The sequence below is a fragment of the Myotis daubentonii genome, chromosome 6 (genome assembly GCF_963259705.1).
Source record: "Myotis daubentonii chromosome 6, mMyoDau2.1, whole genome shotgun sequence".
In the NCBI taxonomy this organism is placed as follows: domain Eukaryota; kingdom Metazoa; phylum Chordata; class Mammalia; order Chiroptera; family Vespertilionidae; genus Myotis; species Myotis daubentonii.
In genome coordinates this window covers 39,386,218-39,408,545 of record NC_081845.1, presented here as the reverse complement: position 1 = coordinate 39,408,545, position 22,328 = coordinate 39,386,218, and the positions used below count along the sequence as shown (strand labels likewise).

Below are 22,328 nucleotides of genomic sequence, written 5' to 3'. Positions count from 1 at the left end.
GGAAAAATATCCTCAGGTGAGGATTAACAGAAAACAAACAAAAAAAGTTCCGTGGGACCCAGGCCTAGGTTCCCATCCAGCTCATTAAAGTAACATTTTCCAAAGTGTTTTTCTACAGGCTCCCAGGAGAAGAGGGGTTCCGTGTTTGGAAAGTCGAGGAAGTGCTGGGTTAATGCAGTTAAACATGCTTCTTTTCTGCAGAGCTTCTCAGAGGCTTAAACATGGCAACGCGCCTTGAGAATCTCCAAATGAAACAGGCGATGCCCCTTTTCCCAAGCGCGTTTGCCCACTAGCCCTTTTCTCAGGGCAGAACATTGGTGGGGCGAGTGTTTTACAGAGCACCCTTTAGGCCACAGAGGGCTGGGGTAGGCGCCGTCCTTGAGCAGGGGCAGTGCAGTGGGTTAGGGATGGGAAGCCCTGAAGGTCACCCACATTTCCTTTCTCGGTGACCTTCAGACACAGTGTGGTGTGGATAGGTGTATGTAAGAGGCCTGTCCTGCTGTCAGCTTCCTGCTTCTGAACCGGCAGAAAACACTGCTCCCAACCCTTGGGTGTCAAATGGCCCACCCCAGCTCTGGGCTGGGGCTGCCCTGGTAGCAGGGTGCACCATAGTTATGTGTCCCAAGGGGCTTTTAACCGCAGGGAGGAAGTATGGGGGATTATGCGGGAGCTAGAAGTCACTGTACCTTCCTAGATTTTCCTCACCCCTTAATAGAGAAGAATACCTGGCAGGGTCATGGTAAGAATTAAACCGGAGAAAGGGTATAAAGCTGGGTTAGATCCGTGGCTTTCCTAAAGTTGTGGAGACTTGGTATAAAGCTGAAGGGAATACACATCATGGAATAGCCTTTGCTGCCCATCCTCATGCAGCACAGGTGACTGTTCTGGTGGCAGAGATGGTCCCACAGCGCTACCAACCAGGCAACCGACTCTCTTACTTACGCCCCCAGGAGCAGGCATCATTGCGCCCTGCTTTAGCACAGGGCCTGTAAGGATTTGAAACTCCCTGCCACTTGACTTTTACTCCTGCCCCTCAAGCCCTTCTCCCCGCTCTGCCTTGTGACCTCGGCCACCCCATGGCTTCTGCTTACTCACCTGTCCTCTGTGGTCCTCTGGCTTCATTCCACGACCACTATCCCCACCACGACTTAGTCTCGGAGTTACCTTGATCCCAACTCCCCTAAGGAGAAATTGCTACTGTTTGTTAAATTACTCTGTGCCCCGTTAGGCAGAGACACGCCAAGGTCTTGAGATGTCTTTGGGTCCAGGCAGCCGTGACCAGGGAGGCAGCGGGGCTGTGGCCAGGGCGGCTCGCAGCATCTGATGGGTTCTGTGCTGATACAAAGGTAGTGTACACCGTTCTTTTCCTCCTCCTCTCTCTTCCCTTTTCTGTTCCTCCCACTTCTGCACATGCCAGTCTGGACCAAGGGCATGCCTTGAGAAAGCAGAATATACTCTCTATGCCTGTTACTTCACTCTTAGATACAGAGCACTAGAAGAGAGGCCTCGCCTCACATACCTGGATCGCCCTCCAACCATGCCTTTCTTTCGTATCTTACTGGAGCTTAGGCGCACTGCACGGACTGTTTGGATTAGGCTACTCTGGCACACATTTCTCTTTCACCCAGTGGTATAGTCGGTCAGGTGGAAAGTATACTTCCCCATGTGTTTCCTTCTTCAGAGTAGAACAAATAATGATAAGGTTAGTTTCACAGAGGCTAAGAGATAGGGGCTTTTACCCAAATGCCGAGAATTGATATATAATTGTTGCTAGTCTGAATTTACTTATCTCTAAAATAAGGCATATTATCTGGCTGTCTTTTTTACAGACTTCTGGTGAGGGGTATTGTGATCACGTCTATTGAGCTATTTGAATTTATTGGAAGAAAGGAGTTATATAAGTAACAGGTGTCTTTAAATATGTACAGGTTGTCTCGCTTCACACCATTGAGCACTTCAGACATTCAACCTGGATGGGGCGATTGGGCTGGGCTGACCCAGGCTTTGCTTGTGAGGATGGAGTTGTAAGAGGGAGGGATGCTCAGTGGAGAATCTAGCATTAGTGGACTGTTGGCTTCCAACCAGGTATTTATCACAGCGGGATGGCTAAATTCATAGAACAAAGATGGAAGAGAACCAGGCAAACCAGCAGTTCACAAACATTCGGGAAGCTTTTCAGAGACAAAGGAACCAACATGTAGATCTGAAATCAGAAGTAGTCCAGTATCTCCCTCCTAGATACTTAAGAAACTATCACCAAGTGGGCACTCTCACACATGGTTTAACTAACTAAAAAGACAAGACAATAGGCAACCTAAATTATTTCATTTCCCAAAGTTTGTGACCCCAGAACTCTGGGCCTTTTAAATTTGCAGTATTGTGCACCAGATGCTATAAATGTCATGTTTGCACACAACTGAGCATAAAAGATTCCATTGGTGATTCTGGCCTGGGTGACTGGTGCTGGCCTGAAGCTGCGCCTAGGGCTAAAACACCCATGAGCTTAAGACCACAACCTGGCCTGCAAGCCTCCTCATTATTGCAATTATGTTGCTGTCAAACACTCCACAAGCCATCAGGAACACAGTGGAGAATTTGGGGCCCAAGGTTTTGTTGATTTGGGTTTCTGGGTTCTATTTTTGTGGTATGCTTTTTACTTGGAAGTACGCATCATAAGAAAATTCATAGTAGCGGAATTTCTCTTTGTTTTTTACAACTGAGATTTAATAGAAGAATGATGGGTAAATAAGAGTAGAGTGTAGGCGGACCAGTTGGCTGATTTGAAAAAATATCTGAATGATATTTTTATGTATTTATAATAATAAAATTAAAATATCTATATTTACATGACACTTTCTGTTTTTCAGAGTGCTCCCATTTTCACTATTTGTTTTGATCATCACAGTAGATCTTGAGGTTAGCAGAGGCTCAGGGGGCTCAGAAACAGGACCCCAGGTTGCAGGGTAGGCGAGACATGGGTTTCTGCTTCCTAGCCCGCCTCTTTCCTCACCGAACCATGCTGCTTCCCAAGTAAAAAGCCAAAGTCCGGGCATCGATTGACAATCCGAAAGAATGTATTTAGGGATTTAAGGTTCTAATCAAGAAAACTTTCAATTGTGAGGTGTGGAAGAGAGGCCAAAGCTATTCAGGAAACTTGTAAAACTGGACATAATGAAAACAGCAGGTATGACCCAGGGAGAGATGTGTAGTGATGACAAGGCCACTCCTTCTCAAGAGTAAACAAAGTCACGAGCAGGAATAAACAAATGGCTTCTGACATCTCCCTACCAATGCAGGGAGTGGGAAGGGCCAAGTTACCCTGGACTGTGGGCATAAAAAGATGAAAACCATCTCAGAGATACCACTGAGACTTGGAGGGGAAGTGATGCCTACATAGACTAGAGCTGACATAGAAATCCTATCTAATAAAAGAGAAAAATGGTAATTGGCGTACGACGATACCCTTTTCATTGGCTAATCAGGGCTATATGCAAATTAACTGCCAACTATGATTGGCAGTTAACTGCCAACTATGATTGGCAGTTAACTGCCAACAAGATGGCGGTTAATTTGCATATGTAGGCACAATGCAGGGAGGCGAAAGGGAGAGCAGGAAGAAGCCCCCTGCCACTGACAGTGATCAGAAACCCAGGGGGGAGCTAAGAGCTGGGGGGCAGGGCCAAGGCGGCCCTGGGGCCGCCTTGGCCCTGCCCCCCAGCCATGATCAGAGAATCAGGTGCCTTTGCCGCCCTGGCCAGTGATCGCAGAAAGTAGGGGTGGAGCCAGCGATGGGAGCTGGGCACGGTCGAAGCTGGCAGTCCTGGGAGCTAGGGGTCCCTTGCCTGGGCCTAAAGTGGAGCCCACAATCGTGGAGCCGCTGCAGCTTCAGGTCCCCACTGCCCGGGCCAGACACCTAGGCCAGAGGCGTTAGGCCTGGGCAGGGACGGAGCCTGCAACCACGGGGAGCTGGGGGTCCCCTGCCCAGGCCTGACACCTCTGCCGGAGGCCTCAGGCCTGGTCAAGGGGCCGATCCGGTGATTGGTGATCGGAGGGTGATGAGGGTCAACTCCTCTGGCCGAGGCATCAGGCCTGGGTGGGGGGCGGAGCCGGGGATTGGGGGGATATGATGGTCCCCTTGCCCAGGCCTGAAGCCTGGGTCAGAGGCGTCAGGCTTGGGCGGGGGGTGGAGCAAGCGATCAGAGGGAGATGGGGGTCCCCTGCCCAGGCATGATTCCTGGGCCAGAGGCCTCAGGCCTGGGCGGGGGCCAGAGCCAGTGATCAGGGGGAGATGGGGGTTCCCTGTCCAAGCCTGACACCTCTGGTGGAGGCGTCAGGCCTGGGCAAGGGGCCGATCAGGCGATCGGAGGGTGATGGGGGTCTATGCCTCTGGCCGAGGCATCAGGCCTGGGCAAGGGTCCGATCCTGCGATTGGAGGGTGATGGGGGTCAACGCCTGAGGGCTCCCAGTATGTGAGAAGGGGCAGGCTGGGCTGAGGGACACTCCCCTCCCCACACACACCCAGTGCACGAATTTCGTGCACCGGGCCCCTAGTTAAATATAAAACAACAGGCCCTGGAGAGATCTGAAGACTGGTCAGAGATGGGCGCAAGTGGGTCAGTCCTGGCCATCCACAGGCAGGAGCTGGTTCACCCAGGGAGCAGAGAAATATGCAGGAGGCTGTTAAAAGAGGATTGAATGAGGCATTGCAACTAAAGCCCTTAGCCGGGTGCCTGGTAGGTTCCAAGCAATCCGTATGTACATAGTTGGTAAGTGAATGAGAGGTCACTAGGAGCAGCTGCAAGCCTTCGAGAAGCAGCAGAGAGGGAGCTGAGATGCAGGGTTGCCAGAGAGGCTGTTAATGCTGCCCAGCAGTGGCCTGGACCTGGACCTCCTGCACTCACACAGCCTTAGTTAGTATTATGGCATTCAGAGGTGCCGCCCATCACCGATGCCAAGGCAGGTGAGGAGGCTGAGAGGCAGACCCAAATAAAACCCCCAGGGGGAAAGGACTGCTTCCGGGTCGCAGAGAATAACTGCAGTCCTTCCCCAAATTCCCATCATTGATATGTGACTAGCTGTGGTGTTTAACTAAGCCGCAGGTTTTGAATTATGATTTTTGCCATTTTCTACAAAGTCTGTGTCAGGGAAGAAATAAATGGGGTGAACAACTGCAGGTAGAAGCCAGATAACTAGCACACGTCACTTTTAACACATCAATTTGACGGGTCTCCCTTTCTACTCAAGTACAACCCATGGTCCCTCCCCTCAGCTTTGTCAGGTAGAGAAGAGGCTCTTCTAGTCACAAATAATGGAACTTCAACCACTCAAGTATGCGTTTAGGAAACAGAGAGAGAAGGGATAAATGAGATCAAAGGCACATTTGAAAAGAAATCCAAATATATATTTTGAAAACAAGGAGCGTTACAATGAACATGGTAAATACAAATCTGGAAAAAATTCAGGTGTGCATTTGAAAAACAGAGTCATAGTGTTGGGTTAGAAGAACAAAGGGGAGTTCAGTGTTGAGAGAGTAAAATACTGACTATTTTTTAGTTAAAAACTTAGTTGAATTTTAACCTGTAGAACAAGTCTGTTGATGGGGAGCGTGGAGTGCTTCTGGGGGCAGGAGGTGTGGGCAAGTTTCTCCCATGACTGTCAGTAGACAGATTCTGAGTCTTTCCTGCACTGGGTCCCAGGCCAGTGCCTTTCTGCGCACATCTCAGCACTCATTTCTGAATAAGTAAAAACATTACAAATAGGAAGCCAGTTTTTCCCTAAGCTTCACTTTGAAGCAAAGATGATTAAATAAGAACAACACAAAAATGTGCAGATGGTTAAATAAAAACAAAAAAAAATAAGCTGTATGAATTCAGGTGATGTTTCTTATTTAACTCATATCCCCAGTTTCTAGCCCAGTGCCTGACACATGGTGGGTCCTCAGTTAATGTTCACTTATGAATGAATAAATTGGATTATGTGATGGCAGGTTTCCAGAGCAGGTCATAGTTATAGTACCCGGAGTTGATTAAGAAAAAAAAGGAGAGAAAATGGAGTCACAGGGCATGGCAATGGGAGCTGGGGTAGGATGCCGCTCTCTGCTTTTGCATGGCATGCTGTCCATGTCTGCGATTACCTGCTAGTTATTTCTTCCGCACGTATTTCCAGGCAGTGTTGTCACTGTTGATGATTTCACTTCACAGCTGAGCACCTGAGGCTCAGAGTGATTAAGCACCTGGCCCACCAGGAGCTGGAGGCTGAAGGAGTGGACTAGAATCTGGTTGGCGACCGCTGTTCCAAAGGTTTCCTTAAACCAGTGATCACCAACCTTTCGGACCTCACGGACCACCAGTGGTCCAGGGCTACCGGTTGGCGACCGCTGGACTAGATGATCTCTGAGGTACCTCCAGGCCTGGATGTCATTGCTCTGAGATGTCTTGGGCTATTTCTGTGTCCTCTCAGGGCCAAATAAATGGAAAACAGAGAGGCTGACATTTGGCACCAGGTAGACCAGATTTTCCAATGTTTGACTTTTTCACTTTCCATCTGGATAACTTGTGCCAGGAAGAGGTAAGTTGTCCTTGTCCAGCTTAAAGCAGAGAGTTTTGTGATGATATACTCATGTTCTTAGGCAACCTAATACGTCAAACCAAAGGGAAAAATCACCTTTGGAATCAAGTTTAGCTGTGAGGATGGACCCGTGGTCACTGAATATAGGCCAGGATTCCATGTTTGCTTTGGCTTAGAAACAGAAACTTGGGTCAGTAATGAGCCATTTGTTAGTGCTCATTGAGATCCAAAAAAGCCAAGTCCATCTCTGCTCTGCCTTTGCATGGCACATGAGAAAGGGAAGGATCTGCCCCGGTGACCTGGGCCAAGATTTCTGAAATCCAGCTTAAAACTTATAAGTAGAACTTGAGTCACAGTATAAGGTTCCTACAGAGCAGTTTTCTTATGAGATTTTCAGTTTTGACAAAGGTGCTCACTAGCCTCTCCTTGAGTTCCCAATCCCATTTGAGGAGAGAGGAGAGAACAAGAGAGACTCTCAAACTACAAAGAAAAAAAAATAATAAAAAAAGAAACAAACAAATAAGACCCTTAAAAAGAATGATGTAGCGAACATCATCATGTTGGAATCTAAGCCAGCAGAAAACTTATTTGGAAAATGAAATTCTCCATGAATTTGCTCTTTTTTTTTTTCCTTCTTAAAAAAGGACAATAGCCCTGGTGGTTCTAAATCCCTCCCTGGTTTCTGCATGGCTTTGCATATCTATAGTTAGGTCATCTTTTTCCTTCCTACACTCTCTAATCCAGTTTTGCAAGGAGACTTGGAATGGGGATGCTAACCTAAATGGTGGGCTTGGTCCCCCATCAGGTTTTGATGCACCCTCTCCCCTCCATGAAGGCTCCTCCTCCTCCGCATTCTGCCATTCAGAGCTTGGGTCATCCTGTCTTCCGGGTGCGAGACAGATCCAGTGGCTCTGCCATGCAATGAGTCAAACAGATCATTCATCAGCTCTATTTTTTAATAAAACATGAGTAGCACAGTTTATGGCTTCCACTATTCAAACAGCAGTTGAGCCTAAGAGGAATTATTCATTTTAATGGTTCTAACACTCATTTCCAAGCAGCCGTGCTGTTTTATCAGCCTTTGCCTGAATTAGAGATTGACTGGCTTTGGAAAAAGAAGATGGCTCAGCAGGAGCTGAACAGAGCCTCCTGGGACGGTGGGCAGCTGGACACGGTTCCTTGTCACTGCAGACAGCCCCTCTGTTACTTCTGGGACAGTCTCCTAGGAGTTAGCGTCGGGGGCTGGTGTCTGTGAGGTGCAGCGTGTACTTGCCCAGAGAGAAGCATGCACCATTCTGTCTCAAAACAGCGCAGGTTCATAGGGAAGCTGTGGGTGAAGATTTGCCTTTTCCTCCTCACACTGCCATAGAGACATCCTTCCATTAAGGTAAAATGAACTTAAACATAAGGGAGGTTCCTGGGACATCAGCATGAGGGAAACAGGCTAAGGACTGAAAAAAAACGCACTATATAGTAAACGCCTGACACACAAGCAGTACCTGCCATCGTTAAACAGCTTCAGCCTCAGCTCTGTCCAATCTGGGACCTGTTAGGGAGAGCGTGGAACCAAAGTGAAGTGTGCTAGTTATCTGGGTTCTATCTGCAGTTGTTCACCCCATTCATTTCTTCCCTCACACAGACTTTGTAGAAAATGGCAAAAATCATAATTCAAAAGCAACTGACGCTGAGCTTTCCATAAGGTTTCACTGCTAGTAAATAAATAATGGAGTCCGGACTCAACCCACATCTTCTGATTCCAAATCCCACGTGACTTCCATAGCATCCTTTGCCACCCAAGTGCCCTGATGGAGGTGGCGTCTAAATGCAAGGGAACAGTTGATGGTGGGACCATGGGACTCCAGGGTCAAAGTGTTCAGGTGGGGTCAGTCTGAGGCCCTCAACCCATGTAAGGTGATGACAGCTGTGGGCAGACCTCCAATCCTTTAAAGCACTGACCACCCTCACCAATGTCTCTTCATCCTCCCTTGCTTCACCCTTGGGTGAACTCGTGATTTTTTGAGCTGGCCTGGAGTGCAAGATCAATGCCACCTTTAATAGGCCAAGATCAAAGGAACCAGCATCTTTTAAAAAAATTTTTTTATTGTTTAAAGTATTACATAAGTCTCCTTTTCCCCCATTGACCTCTCCCCAGCTTCCTCCACCCCCCAGCACATGCCCTCACCTCCCTACTGTCCGTGTCCATTGGTTATGCTCATATGTATGCATACAAGTCTTTTGGTTGATCTCTTACCCCCTCACCCCCCACATTCCCTCATAGGTTGGACTGTCTGGAACCAGAATCTTATGGCAAGTTACAATTTTGCTTAAGGAGCTACATCTTCTGAGCTGTTACCTGGGCCCTATATTTGTGGACAGTCAGGAGCATGTGAAGGTGTTGTTTTGTTTTTTGGAATTGTTGATGGCATTCAAAGGATTATTAATGTCTTTTTACTGTTCCATTGCTGAAAATGTCTTTGCCTAGATAAGGAAGATTTCAGCAAAAGGGCTTCTTAATGAAATAGTGCCTGATGCCAGATTACCACTCAGAAGTCAGTGGTGGGTTCCATTAAAGAATGAACTTCACTCTCACAGCTGACAGCTGATTAATGTGTTAATTAGGAACCCTGGCCCCCTCCCCCAGCCACCCAAATCTTCTCTCAAGCCCCGCAGAATGTATATGTTGTGCCCATGTGGGTAACCTTATGGCATACTTTGGCTTTGACTTCGGACGTGTATATAAAAATAACATGAATAGCTTTCTTTCTTTCCAGGGGAAATACAAGATGGAAAAAGTTATAGGAACCAGAAGTCCTGCCTTTCAGTTTTCTTGTATCGAGAGCAAGTGATATTTCTGCTGAGGCGGTGTCTTTGGAGCAGTTTAGTGGTGTAGGTTGCCACACATTTATTTCACAGGAAAGGAGTGAATCCATCAGGCCACTGAGCTTATAAGTACTACCCTGGCAGCCAGCCACCAAAATATAAATAGTCTAAATGGACTAAAGGAAATGTTCGTTCTGTTGTTTAGAATTGGACACATCCCAGGAAGGTGAATGTAATCTTTGTGAGGACTGCTGTTATGGGGTTGAATGGAATACCCATTTGTTTATCTCCTTTGTGATCTTTTTGTCGTCCTGGTGATACATTATGTATCTGTGATCCGAAGCATTTCAGCTGTCTCGCTCAGTGGCCTTGCATGAGCTGATTGTTCGGTCCCCAGATTGCCATCGTTAAACAGCTTCAGCCTCAGCTCTGTCCAATCTGGGACCTGTTAGGGAGAGCGTGGAACCAAAGCGGCCAGATTCCAACAGAAACAAAGCCGGCGTGGAATTAGCGGAAACCATCCCAGAGCCCAGGGAGTAGAGCTCTGCACTTCTTAATCTTTATCTCTTAAAATATCTGAAAGACTTTTGGTACTTCTTGACATAATGAGGAAAAAATGCCTTACAACGTTTAAAAAAAACGTTTTTTTAAAAAAAAAGCCGTCTGTGGAAAAAGAGGGAAGGATACCTCGTAACACCACAATTCAGACAACCCTAGTTCTTGAGACACATGCTGTGTATTCCATGGATATGCAAATGTTGTTTTATTAAAGAAAGAGATCTACAGTATGTATTTCCACCTAACTACCGCATCTTAAGTAATCAGCTCAGGCTCTTACGATGAAATCTTTAATTACTAGAAGTGTGCCATTAGTTAGATGTCGAATGAATGATGGCACTGAGTTTTATTGCCTCACATGATATAGCCATTTGTGCCATAAATTCATTGACCTCATCTTAAATGATGTGTCCTGTTAGACAGACTTGATTCATTATTTCTTAAGTGACAAGTTTTTTCTCTAATAATTTTTTGCTTCCTCAGAAAGATGGTTTTTCTGCATTTTTAGATCAGTGTTCTGAATGGAAATGTAATAAGGATACACACACATTCACACTCACATTGCCCAAAACAAGATAGTCATAAACTGTCACACTATGACCTAAATAATTTTTGATGTCGCAGAAAATCAAGCAGCTAAGTATTAGACCTTTTCATTAACTGGAAAGTTTGATGAAACAGAATTTTGCTTGGAAATTTGATATCTGTAAATCTTGTTATAGTGGAGACTACCTATTTAATAATTGGGGTAGATGTATGAGCATTTTTTACTCATCAATGAATTATTGAAAGTAAAGGAAATGATGGGAGAACATTTAAGTTATATTTAGATTATTTTCTGTGACTCCACTTGAAAATATTTATTTAGCTTGAGGAAACAGAGGAATCCTCTGCAGGCAAATAATCCAATCTGGCAATTTAAGAACCAATTAAGGATTTCAGAAGACTCTTTCCCCTTATGGTTAAAAAAGAAGATCCAAAAGAAATATGCCAGAAATTTTGGCATATAATTTTAATTAGTGTAATTCATTGATGATATTTTTTTGTCATGATTAAAGAAGTCATATTTGATCCTTCACTTAAAGCTTATAAATTGGTATTTTAGGCTTTTGATGGATGCCTACAATTGGCTTTATTTCAAATTGGAATTTAAATGTCATATAATTATACATTAACTTTATAAAAATATCAGATCTTAAAAATAATAACGTACATGTGTAAAGTTTTCACAATAGCTTATTTAATCATCACCTAGATGATAATTTTGAGAGTCTGCCGGATTCTGTGCATCTTCTCATCAGAGGCAATTCTGTATTTATATGTAAACTAGACATCTCAACTATGATTTTTTAAAAAGTTCCCTTAATTCTGGAGAAAATGGAAACACTGTAGTGAGACATGGGAGTATATTAACATTGAAATCATTTGTTTTTGGCAATAAGTATTTTGAAAGAGTGACTTGATATGAGGCCAAACAAAAAAATTATTGTGTGCCAATAAGTATTTCTTATTCAGCCTCACACCGTGAAGTATATTACCTGCAAATACCAGTGTGTGTGTGTGGGGGGGGGGGGGGAGTAAGAAGAAAAAGAGTGAATTTCCACTTACATACCCACATCTGCCGTGAGTGTGTGCACCCACAATCACACACTAGCATGCCGCCACTGTTTACAGTCAAGGAAAGCTGAGAGTTAAATGAGATGAGTAATCAAATGCTCAGCATATGTTGTTTTTGCATTGCTGATGTGACCAATCATTATTGAAATTTATTATCTTTTAATGCTATTAATTTATCATAGTTAAAACAATAACAACAAGGGAACAACAGAGATCTTCCTCAACAAAAGCAGGGTTTGATTTAGAACAAAATTGGAACCAGGGCTTTAGTGAGGAGAGACTCAATTCAATGGACTCACCATTGGACTGCATTTCAGAATTCTGCTGCTGCTGTGTGGATTGATTGGGTGCTCAGAAAATAATTTAAAAAATAAAGAACAAGAACAAGAAAAAAAATTGTGTGTGTAATGTTCAGTCAAAAAAGTAAGGCACTGAACGAACTATTGAAAATTTTGACATCTGTTTATCTGTTTATAGCTATGGCAAGATTACTCATATTAATTCTTGTTTAAAATGCCATATGAAGGGAAGACATTTGTGCAAACAAGAGTCATATTTGAATTGTAGATCATGCCTTCACCATCTGTGAGAGCTGATGGTGTTGCAAAATTAATGTGTTAATGAAATCACAATAATTTCTCCAAAGTAATGGGTTCTGAAGCCGAGAATGACTATTTTTTGAACTTTGATGTCTAGTGATTTCCAATTGGGAAAAGCTCTCAGCCTTTAATTAGTTCTGCAGCCCAACTTTAAAATAAATTTGGCGATGCCTTTCTTTTGCCAGGAGTAGATTTGAAGAGGGGAAAAAGCCATAACAACTTTGGAAAACGTTCTCTGGTGTTTGAAAAGTTGTTAAATAAGATTGCATGCCAAGAAATGTCACCAAAAATTCTGACTACTGAGAGAGAGTGGGCAAACAGCTCAAAAAATAATTCTAGCTTGCTGCAACATCACAGGTTGGGAAGAGCTAAACCTCACACAGACTTCATGACTAATTCCAAGTTTCCCCTTGGAAGGCAGACATAATGATGCTGGGCGCTTTGTGTTATTGGTTAACACAGCGCACCCTTTCCAACTGCATTATCGAACAGTCAATAGTGCAAAGTGACTTTGCATGAGCAGAATGTTAAGGGGCTATATATTTCAAAGCCCACGGAAAGTTCTGGAGAATCCTTCTCTCCAAAACTATTAAATTTGCATTTACAATGAGGGTCTTTGACAAGTGAAAATGTGTGGGCCAGGTATATGTATTCCTTTTTGTCAGATCCACCTTAAAGGAAAAAACACTATTTTTTTTTTAAATGGGATAGGGTGATAATTGCTATTCTGAAGAGTTAATATTAATAAAGCAATTCTGGCTTCCAGGGAGAAATCCCTTTACAAAGTTTTTGAGAATTTTCCCTTTTGGAAGGAAACCCTTTCAGCCTGTTTGAAAAATTGGGATAACGTTTGAAAGAACCTGTACGGGAAACATGAAACGCCGTCTAGCAGAGGGCATTGCGTATCTTACTCTCTCTTTTTATTACTGTGTTGTAGGTATGTGACTGGTGTAAGCACATCAGACACACAAAAGAATATCTGGATTTTGGGGACGGGGAGAGAAGGCTTCAGTTCTGCAGTGCAAAGTGTCTCAATCAGTACAAAATGGACATTTTCTACAAAGAGACACAGGCCAACCTTCCAGCTGGGCTGTGCAGCGCATTACACCCTCCCCTGGAAAATAAAGCAGAAGGCGCCGGCGTGCAGCTGCTCACGCCAGACTCTTGGAATATTCCTCTAACAGATGCTCGGAGGAAGGCCCCATCCCCGGTGGCTGCAGCTGGCCAAAGCCAGGGCCCCGGCCCATCCGCATCCACCACCGTCTCTCCATCTGACGCTGCCAACTGCTCCGTCACTAAGATCCCCACGCCAGTGCCCAAGTCCATGCCCATCAGCGAGACTGCCAACCTCCCTCCTGTCTCTGTCCAGCCACCTGCTAGCATCGGGCCTCCCCTGGGCGTCCCGCCCCGCAGCCCTCCCATGGTGATGACCAACCGCGGCCCGGTGCCGCTGCCCATCTTCATGGAACAGCAGATCATGCAGCAGATTCGCCCGCCCTTCATTCGCGGGCCGCCGCACCACGCCTCCAACCCCAACAGCCCTCTGTCCAACCCCATGCTCCCCGGCATCGGGCCCCCGCCCGGCGGCCCCAGGAACCTGGGCCCAACTTCCAGTCCCATGCATCGGCCCATGCTGTCGCCCCACATCCACCCCCCGAGCACCCCTACCATGCCTGGGAACCCCCCGGGCCTGTTGCCCCCGCCACCCCCGGGCGCGCCCTTGCCCAGTCTCCCCTTCCCGCCGGTGAGCATGATGCCAAACGGCCCGATGCCCGTGCCCCAGATGATGAATTTCGGGCTGCCGTCGCTGGCCCCGCTGGTGCCACCCCCCACCTTGCTCGTGCCATACCCCGTGATCGTGCCCCTGCCCGTGCCCATCCCCATCCCTATTCCCATCCCTCACGTCAATGATTCCAAGCCCCCCAATGGATTTTCCAGCAACGGGGAGAACTTCATTCCGAGCGCCCCTGGCGACTCCTCGGCGGCCGGAGGCAAGCCCGGCGGGCGCTCCCTATCCCCCCGGGACTCCAAGCAGGGCTCGTCCAAGCCCGCGGACTCGCCGCCCGGCTGCTCGGGCCAGGCCCTGAGCCTGGCGCCCGCGCCCGCGGAGCACGGCCGGGCCGAGGTGGTAGACCTGACGCGGCGCGCGGGCAGCCCCCCGGGCGCGGGCGCGGGCGGCCCGCTCGGCTTCCCCGGCGGCGGCGGCGTGTTGCAGGGCCCGCAGGATGGCGTCATCGACCTGACCGTGGGCCACCGGGCGCGGCTGCACAACGTGATCCACCGCGCGCTGCACGCGCACGTCAAGGCGGAGCGCGAGCCGGGCGCCGCGGAGCGCGGCAGGACCTGCGGCGGCTGCCGGGACGGCCACTGCAGCCCCCCCGCCGCCGGCGACCCGGGCCCGGGCGCCCCCGCCGGCCCCGAGGCGGCCGCGGCCTGCAACGTCATCGTGAACGGCACGCGCGCCGCCGCCGCCGCCGAGGGGGCCAAGAGCGCCGAGCCGCCTCCGGAGCAGCCCCCGCCCCCGCTGCCCGCGCCCCCCAAGAAGCTGCTGTCCCCCGAGGAGCCCGCGGTGAGCGAGCTGGAGTCCGTCAAGGAGAACAACTGTGCTTCCAACTGCCACCTGGACGGGGAGGCGGCCAAAAAGCTGATCGGAGAGGAGGCCCTGGCGGGGGGCGACAAGTCAGACCCGAACCTTAACAACCCCGCGGACGAGGACCACGCGTACGCTCTGCGGATGCTGCCCAAGACGGGCTGCGTGATCCAGCCTGTGCCAAAACCCGCGGAGAAGACGGCCATGGCGCCCTGCATCATCTCCTCGCCCCTGCTCGGAGCCGGGCCTGAGGACCTGGAGCCTCCGCTCAAAAGGAGGTGCCTCCGAATTAGAAATCAGAATAAGTAAAAGGTTTGTATGTGCACCAGGCACTCCTCCGCCCGAGCCAGGGCACCTCTCCTTATTTCTTACAAGGCAGAGGCCAGAGTGTTGAGTCGATAATCGTGATGTTACCTGACATGTTTTACAATGCAGCGTGTGTCGTCACTCACTGTCATCATTTTGCTCCACCATCATGCCCATTTTGCAGCTGACGAAACCGAGTCACAGCATGTTAAGTGCCATGCCTCAGGCCACTTACTTAATGGTAAAGCCCAGTCTTGAACCTAACCTGAAACGCTATCCCCTTAATTACACCTTTGTTATTATGCTCTGTAATTCACCGTAGTGAAAAGGGAGGACGTGGGGAGGAAGGGGAGATTTCTTGGGGCAGGTAAATGTTCAGTCATGAGTTTGGCAGGGCTGTGATAAAAGGTAAGCTGGGCCACTTCCTGGAGCTGGTATACACATGGGCGGAATGGCCCAACTCACCAAATTTTCTCAATAACCGTGGTCTTCCGTTTGCAAGATGGGAATAAAAACTACCTTTCTTACATGCTTATGCCAGTGGAACCCAAGCCACTAAGTCCCCTTTGCCTGGCAGGGTGTTGGAGCAGTGGCTCATAGCTCCTGTTCATGGGATCTCTTCCTTCGTTGGTCACCAACCACCGTTCCCTAGGGCAGGCGTCAAGCGTCACTGACCAGCTTTGCTTTTTCCTGATTTGGGGCTCAGCAGCTCAGCTGGTGGGCTGCTCAACTCTGCAGACAGTGGGAGGCTTTGACAGAGAAAAGGGCCACCTTGCTGAAGTGGAGGAGAGTGCATGCGCCTGACCTGGGGTGGGGGGGAGGGGGAGCGGGGGGGGGGGGGGTCCTGCTGAAGCCAAGCGAGCCATTGATAAGGAGTCCAGAATCTCAGGAAGGGGAGGGGGAACTCACAGGGGTGGGATGCCTCCAAGTAGCCAGATGTGGCCTGCTTTGATCCCCCACCCATCCTGGTGGAACAGGCATCATTGCTCTTACCAAGGAGGAAGATGAGGCTTGGAGGTGCCACCCAAATCAGAGCCCGTGAGGAGGAGAACCAGTACTTAACTCAGATCTGACAAACCCAGAGCCGGAGCTCTCCCACACTTCCCAAAAGGGCAGGAAACAGGCTGGTATTCAGTTGAGGCTTATTAACTGTTTATGGAGAGGAAAGGAAGGGAAATGAACATTCATTGAGCACCAAACCTGTGCAGAGCTCCTAGGAACTGGGGAGATACGGTGAATATGATGCAGTGCCTGCCCTGGAGGCATTTATGGTGGGTGGGAATGAAAGCCCAGAAAGGGGGAGGCCTGGGGAGGGGAAGTGGCGTGCACAGGAAGAGCAATCGCTCACGTTCGTTGTGTACAGGCCGTCTTCTAAGTGCTTTTCAATAGTATTTATTCAGATCCAAGCCATACAAGTATTATTGTCTTCATTTTACTGATGAAGAAACTGAGACAGAAATTAAGGAACTCGTCCAAGATCATCAACTTAGTAAACAGAGTCGATATTCAAATCCAGCCTGACTCCAGAGCTACATTTTCTTTAAGCCATCAAAAGAGAATAGGCTAGTTGGTCCCTTTATTACAGTGCTTGATACAATTCTTTTATCCACCATCGTGGTCTGAGGGGAAAGTTCCTATAGAAAAACCAAGCCTACCTACCAACTTCTCTAAATGTTTGGACACGGTTCAGTCTTTTTTTTTTTTTTTTATTTGACATTGTCCAATTTCTGTTTTCATAACAACAAACCTAGAATGACAACCCATAAGTCCACAGCGGGCAATGTAGGCGTGGACCAGAACACTAGATGTGGCGTGTCCAGACCATTGCCCCTAGGTCCAGCGTCTTTACACGAGCACGCGTGTAACTTAGAGCCAGAGTTTGCCTGGGAGGCACGGAGCCAGAGCCACGGGCTTGCTGGGTGGTGCAAGAAGGGATTCTCAGCCATCATAGTTTGAGGTTTCCTTTTCCATGGATGGCTTTGCAGGTAGGAGCAGAACACTTAAAATCAATTCGCCATTTCGTCTCGATTCTCCATCTACAAGTTCTGCTGTCTGAAGACAGATGGCCTCAGCCTTCTTAGAGTCGCCTCTATTGAAAATGCCCCCGATTTCTCCACCAGAGTCATTTCATCTGGTTGACAAAGCAGTGAGTAATGGGGAGATGTGGGAACAAAAAAAAAGTGATGGCCTGGAAGCACTGGGATTGTCATTTTAAACACATTCTAATATCATTCATTCATGACATAAAAGGAAAAACGGGAAGGTGAGAGATTTTACCACCATTACTGGAGTGAGAAGTGACCAGGTCCAGAATAGTGCCTCTGGTCCATAAGTAGCCTAAGTGCCTCTGGCCAAAAGCACATAAAAGCATGAAATATATGATGGCTATTTGGATGATAGATGTTTCCGAATAAAGAAATAGGTGAGGGTCTTGCGTGTGGCCCAGAGTCGTTACTAAAAATAGTGACCTGGCGTTAGCCAGTTTCAGAAGATGCCCTGATGAAATTACCCCACAGCCCCTTGAGATTAGTTCTTTTTATGATGGGCCCCCAAGAAATGACAGCTTTTCTCTAAAGCCTGAGACGCTCAGGCTTTGCCAGCTACAGCAGGTGACAAGGCACGTGATTTAGGATGGGGGAAGCATCGCCTCTCCTCCACTAAATCACATTTTCTCTTGCCCTCTGTCGTTCCGAGTCACCTCGCAGCACAGTCTCAACCTGCCATAATTCATCACGCCCTCGGCCCCTTCCTGGGTTTCTTCTGTGCCTTCGGAAACCCAGCCCCTTCGTCTGGTGGTAGAAATTGGAAATGCATCTGTTAAATAAAGGATTGCGTGGCTTTTATGCCCTGATAGTGAACACTGTTTGACTCAAAGCCAAAGTGGAAAGCGTTAAAAACCAAAAACAAACCTGGGCTGGGTTTGGTGGGTGAGGTGCAGGTGAGTGATGTTTTTCACCTGCTTGTTGGTGACTCATTATAGTATTCCTCATAGGTAAGTCAGTCAGTAGCTTCAATCAGTGTTCTTCATTCTTTTCACTATACCACCACCCTCATATTGTATTACTCCCCCCCCCATTTTAGATAGAGTCAAAGCAGATTGTATCTTGAAATGAATAATCCAGGTAGCCACAGTTGTCTTCAAGGAGGTAATCATATGTGCTAGTTCTTGTCAAATTATAGTGTCTTTTTTCCCATTTTGAAGTCATCCTGTTCCTGGTTACCTGACTGTATGCCTTCTTGTTTGTTGGTATGATTACATATTATCTTAATGGGCAGATTTTTCCCCAGATGCAGAACTAATGAAGTTTAGTTGAAGATTTTAAAAGGTTGTAAACTTTAATCTTCAACTTTTAAGACTCCAAATACTAGTTATGCAGCTTCTGTAAGCTGGAAAAAAATATCCCCCCAAATAATAAGGAAAACAATGTATAAACATTTCCCAAACTATTCTATCCACAAAGAATTCCATTTATAAATGGAATACACCCTTCTGTGTCTTTGCCTTAGAGCTTGGGGATAACTGTTTGTATTTGCACATTTTCTGAATTTCTGCAGTTTACACTTGTTTATGGTACATTGGGGAGTTTAGAGTAACCATTTGCAAATGTTTGAAGATATTCAAAAGAAAATATCCCCCCTCCTCGATTTTCCAGGGAAATGACATAGTCTCTTTAAGTAAAGTAATCAATGGAAAAAATGTGTACTGTGAATAACCCTTTCACCCTCACTTTTTCCATTCCTGAGGAGCAGCAAGTCCATACCACTTCCCACTTTTGTGGCTCCTAGTTTTCTTATGTCTTCCAGAAAGAAAATCTGAGACTACCTTCCTCGGCCCCAGTTCCTGGTGCCCGCGCCACCCCCCGCCCCCCTCCCCCACCTCAGCAGCAGGGCTCCCCTCCACTTTAGTCTTCCTTAGGAGCTGGAGGAGGCAGCTGTCGTTTTTTCGCCTCTTGGATTTTAGAGTTTAATTATTCATCTGGTCATTGAGCCACAGTCCTAGAAAGGGCTATTTCAGGAGGGGGTCGGGGCTCGCCTCATCAGGAAAGCCAAAAAAGTAGAGGGGACATGTAACTCTTGCCAATTTAGTTTCTCCAGCTAAGAAGTTTGAGAGAGTAATAGGCTTCCTGGGAATTCAAGTTTCGTACATTTGAAATATTACTATGGGTGCTTACTTTTAAAGCAAGAAGAAGAAAAACAGAGTGAGGAGAGAAAAGCAGTGCCAATGGGATGTGCGAATCCTATGCCAGGCTTGAGATTTTCAGTGCTCCAGTAGCTGATTGTTGGAAATGTTAATTACTGACATGAACCTTAGCGTTGAAGTTCCGGCACCTGTCAGGATGCAGGTGCTGCCCACCTCTGGGTGTAGGTCATTCAGAGCCAGGTCTGCAGCGTGCACACACGAGTGGCGAGGACCTGGGAGAGTGCTTGCTGTGGTCACTTCAGGCTCAGAGAGGAGAGATTTCTGGAATAAGCAGTGTCAAGATGGGCCTTAGACACATCTTGTTCAATGCTGCTGGGTCCCCTTATGAGGAGGGATTGAAGGAGGGCTTGTAATGTGCAAGTATCTGGCTTTTGGCTATTAACCCAATGCGATTTTGATGGAGTAGGAAATGACTTATGTGATCGGGTGTTTATTTCTTTCAGATGTAGCCATACTCCTCCATCTTCAGTGGGCTTGGGACTGAGGTAAGGGAAGGAGGTGGTTAGTGCACAAATTTTAAAGAGGACCTCACTCCCAGGGTCGTGCAAGGGCAGCGCTAGTCCTGGCCCTGATCTCCAGACTTCTGACCCATGTGGCCGCTCCCTGAAGCTGGTCTCCTGGCTCCGTGGACTAGTCTGTGGGTGGCCTTTAGCAGTTCCTTGTAGATTTATGTAGAATGTTTTATGTGCCTGGGCACAGAGACATTTTCTTGGGAGGAGAGGTCTATAGAGTTTGACTTAAGTATGAAAAAGTATGCCTTACATCTCTGAAGTATTATCTTCTATTGCCACCAAGCAATATCGGAATTGGAGTTTTTTTTTTTTGTTGCTATAAGGAAGCTGAATTAATTGGAAGTTCTCTTTAAGACTTAGAATTCATTTTTAGCAATTTTTGTTGTGGACCTAATATTGCAGAATCACTGAGGAGGTTACATAATGTAGCACTGGCCTCCCTAAGATGGCCTTAGAGGCAAAATGCAAAAGGTTATAGACTTTTCTCCGTTACCCGGCCCTGTGAGTGCCTGTGGTGAAAGAAGAAAAGGGAAGCGAGATGCTCCGCCACGCTTGGACTTTCCAAGTTCATACCGTCCAGGGAGACGTTGCCCTTCAGGGGAAAACCTTCCACTCTGCTGTTGAGGCCAAGGGCGTGGAGTGGCCAGAGTCTGACAAACAGGGCATTGACGTGGCCACGTCTGGGGCTCCCCATCCTCCCCAGCTCCTAGCGTGCCTCCTCACCTGCAGAGAGTGTGCTTGGGATGGGGGAAACACTCAACTGCCTACTAACAAGCCATTGCCCAGAAAGGCTTTGGAAATAAGCTCCCTGTCTGGTTTCCAATGAATCACTCCCTCGCCGGCCTGAGTGGCTGCCTGGGCATCATGGTTCAGTCACTTACACCTACCTTCATGCAGACAAGCCTTGCGGAGGGGCAGAGGTGTTTGAAGACCAAAATACACCACAGCATGGAACACTTACCTCATGTTGTGGAACACGTACCTCCACCCCCATCACGGCCTTTGCCAGACTCTCTTGTCAAAGAGATGGTGCCAGCGGGGCAGAGGCTGGGCATTCCCTTTTCATTCACCCTGTCACGGGCAGGCTGTTTTGTATTTTTTCAGTTGCCATTGTAAATGCATAGCACTTACGGTGTGGACGCGTGTTAAGGCAATGTACTCCGCATGTGTAAACTTCTTTTTAATGCCTCAAAAGCATCAAAGGAATCCATTTCAGAGAAACAAATACATTAGCTTTGAAAGTTAAACAGCGTACTGGCTGGCATCAAGGAGAAGGAGTAAGTGCCATCTTGGATGCCAGCTCTAAAAACTAACCACATAGAGTTCTCCAGATTGGTGAATTTCCACAGCCTTCTGCTTGAGGGAAAAAAAGTAGGGTGGGACCAGGATTGAAAATGTGAGGCCATCAACAAGGAGGGGAAAACACACACACACACACAAATTATTTTAAGGGTCACTGAAAAGATTCTAGTGAAAATGGAGCAAAAGCAATAGCAACAGAAACTTGGAATTAATCTCTCCTGCTTTCTAATAGCTCCCGAGTGTACTACACGTTCTTACATTGGAAACCAGTCAAGTTGCCTCTGCGATCTCTTAACTCTGTGCTCCTAGGACCGAGGGCTATGGCCTTAAGCAACAACGTGCTTGTGCAATTCTGCCATGTTGCCCAAATGCACACCTCGGGATAGGGAGGCGGGGCTACGCGAGCAGGGCTGCCTTTCCACGCAGCCGTGGGGTCAGGACTGTGACTAATCAAAGCTGCCCCATGCTCCCCAGGCTCACCCTATCCAGATATTTGGCTGCCCCCGCTAATTGTCTCATCATTTCTCCCCCTGAACCTCTGGTTTGTTGTCTTCCTTCGCTGGCAAGCTGTGTTTTGTTTTGGGTAAAAAGGGAAGTAAGAATAGGACTGAAAACACTTAAAGCACAAAAGGGAAAAACATACTTTACGGACTCGTTTGATATGAAACGTTGACCTAGCGTCCAAAAACCGCAATTAAAAAGTGTATCTCTCCCTCATTTGCATGGCTTTCTTCCCCAGACATGTTCCTGGTATTGAAAATGAATGGTAATTCCCATACAACATGTGTCTCAGTTTGTAATGATATCCTCCTTGCAGCTGGCTTCGTCCTCCAAGTGTTTCTGAAATGTTACTGTCTTAAATTTGAGCCAACCTACAATAACAAATTATCTAGGAGCGAAGTGGCTAAGCTGCATTTGGTGAGAGAAGGGGAAACCCTATATTTCATTCTTCAACTCTCGTCTTAGAAATTCAGACTGTAACATGATCTCCTTCCAAAGAAACCTACACACGCACACTTTAGAAATTGTGCAGATTGGGTGTTGTGGGAGCAAGAGTGATCAGGTTTAAGTTGCTCCGCAAAGTTCTGCATCCCATCAACAAGCCCTTTTGATATTTTAAACCCATATTTAGAGTAATTTCAAGATATTTGGAGCACATGTGGTCAAATGTAAAACTTTGTCATTATGATTTGTTAGATGCTTATTCTTTAAATATTTATAAGCCATATTTAAGTGCTTTATCCAAAAGCGCTCCC

General features: G+C 47.2%; 1 protein-coding gene across 2 annotated transcripts in view; it reads left to right on the top strand.

Annotated features, from left to right (window-relative positions):
- SOBP (sine oculis binding protein homolog) overlaps positions 1 to 22,328 on the top strand; it is a 159,832-nt gene that overhangs the window by 127,434 nt on the left and 10,070 nt on the right. Inside the window, exon 6 of one of the 2 annotated variants that reach the window (XM_059700797.1) lies at positions 13,099 to 15,063. In XM_059700797.1, the coding sequence (XP_059556780.1) occupies positions 13,099 to 15,060 (1,962 nt within the window). In that variant the 3' untranslated portion in view covers positions 15,061 to 15,063. Of the gene's footprint in view, positions 1 to 13,098; positions 15,857 to 22,328 lie in introns of those variants that run through there. The other variant, XM_059700798.1, reaches the window with a different exon arrangement.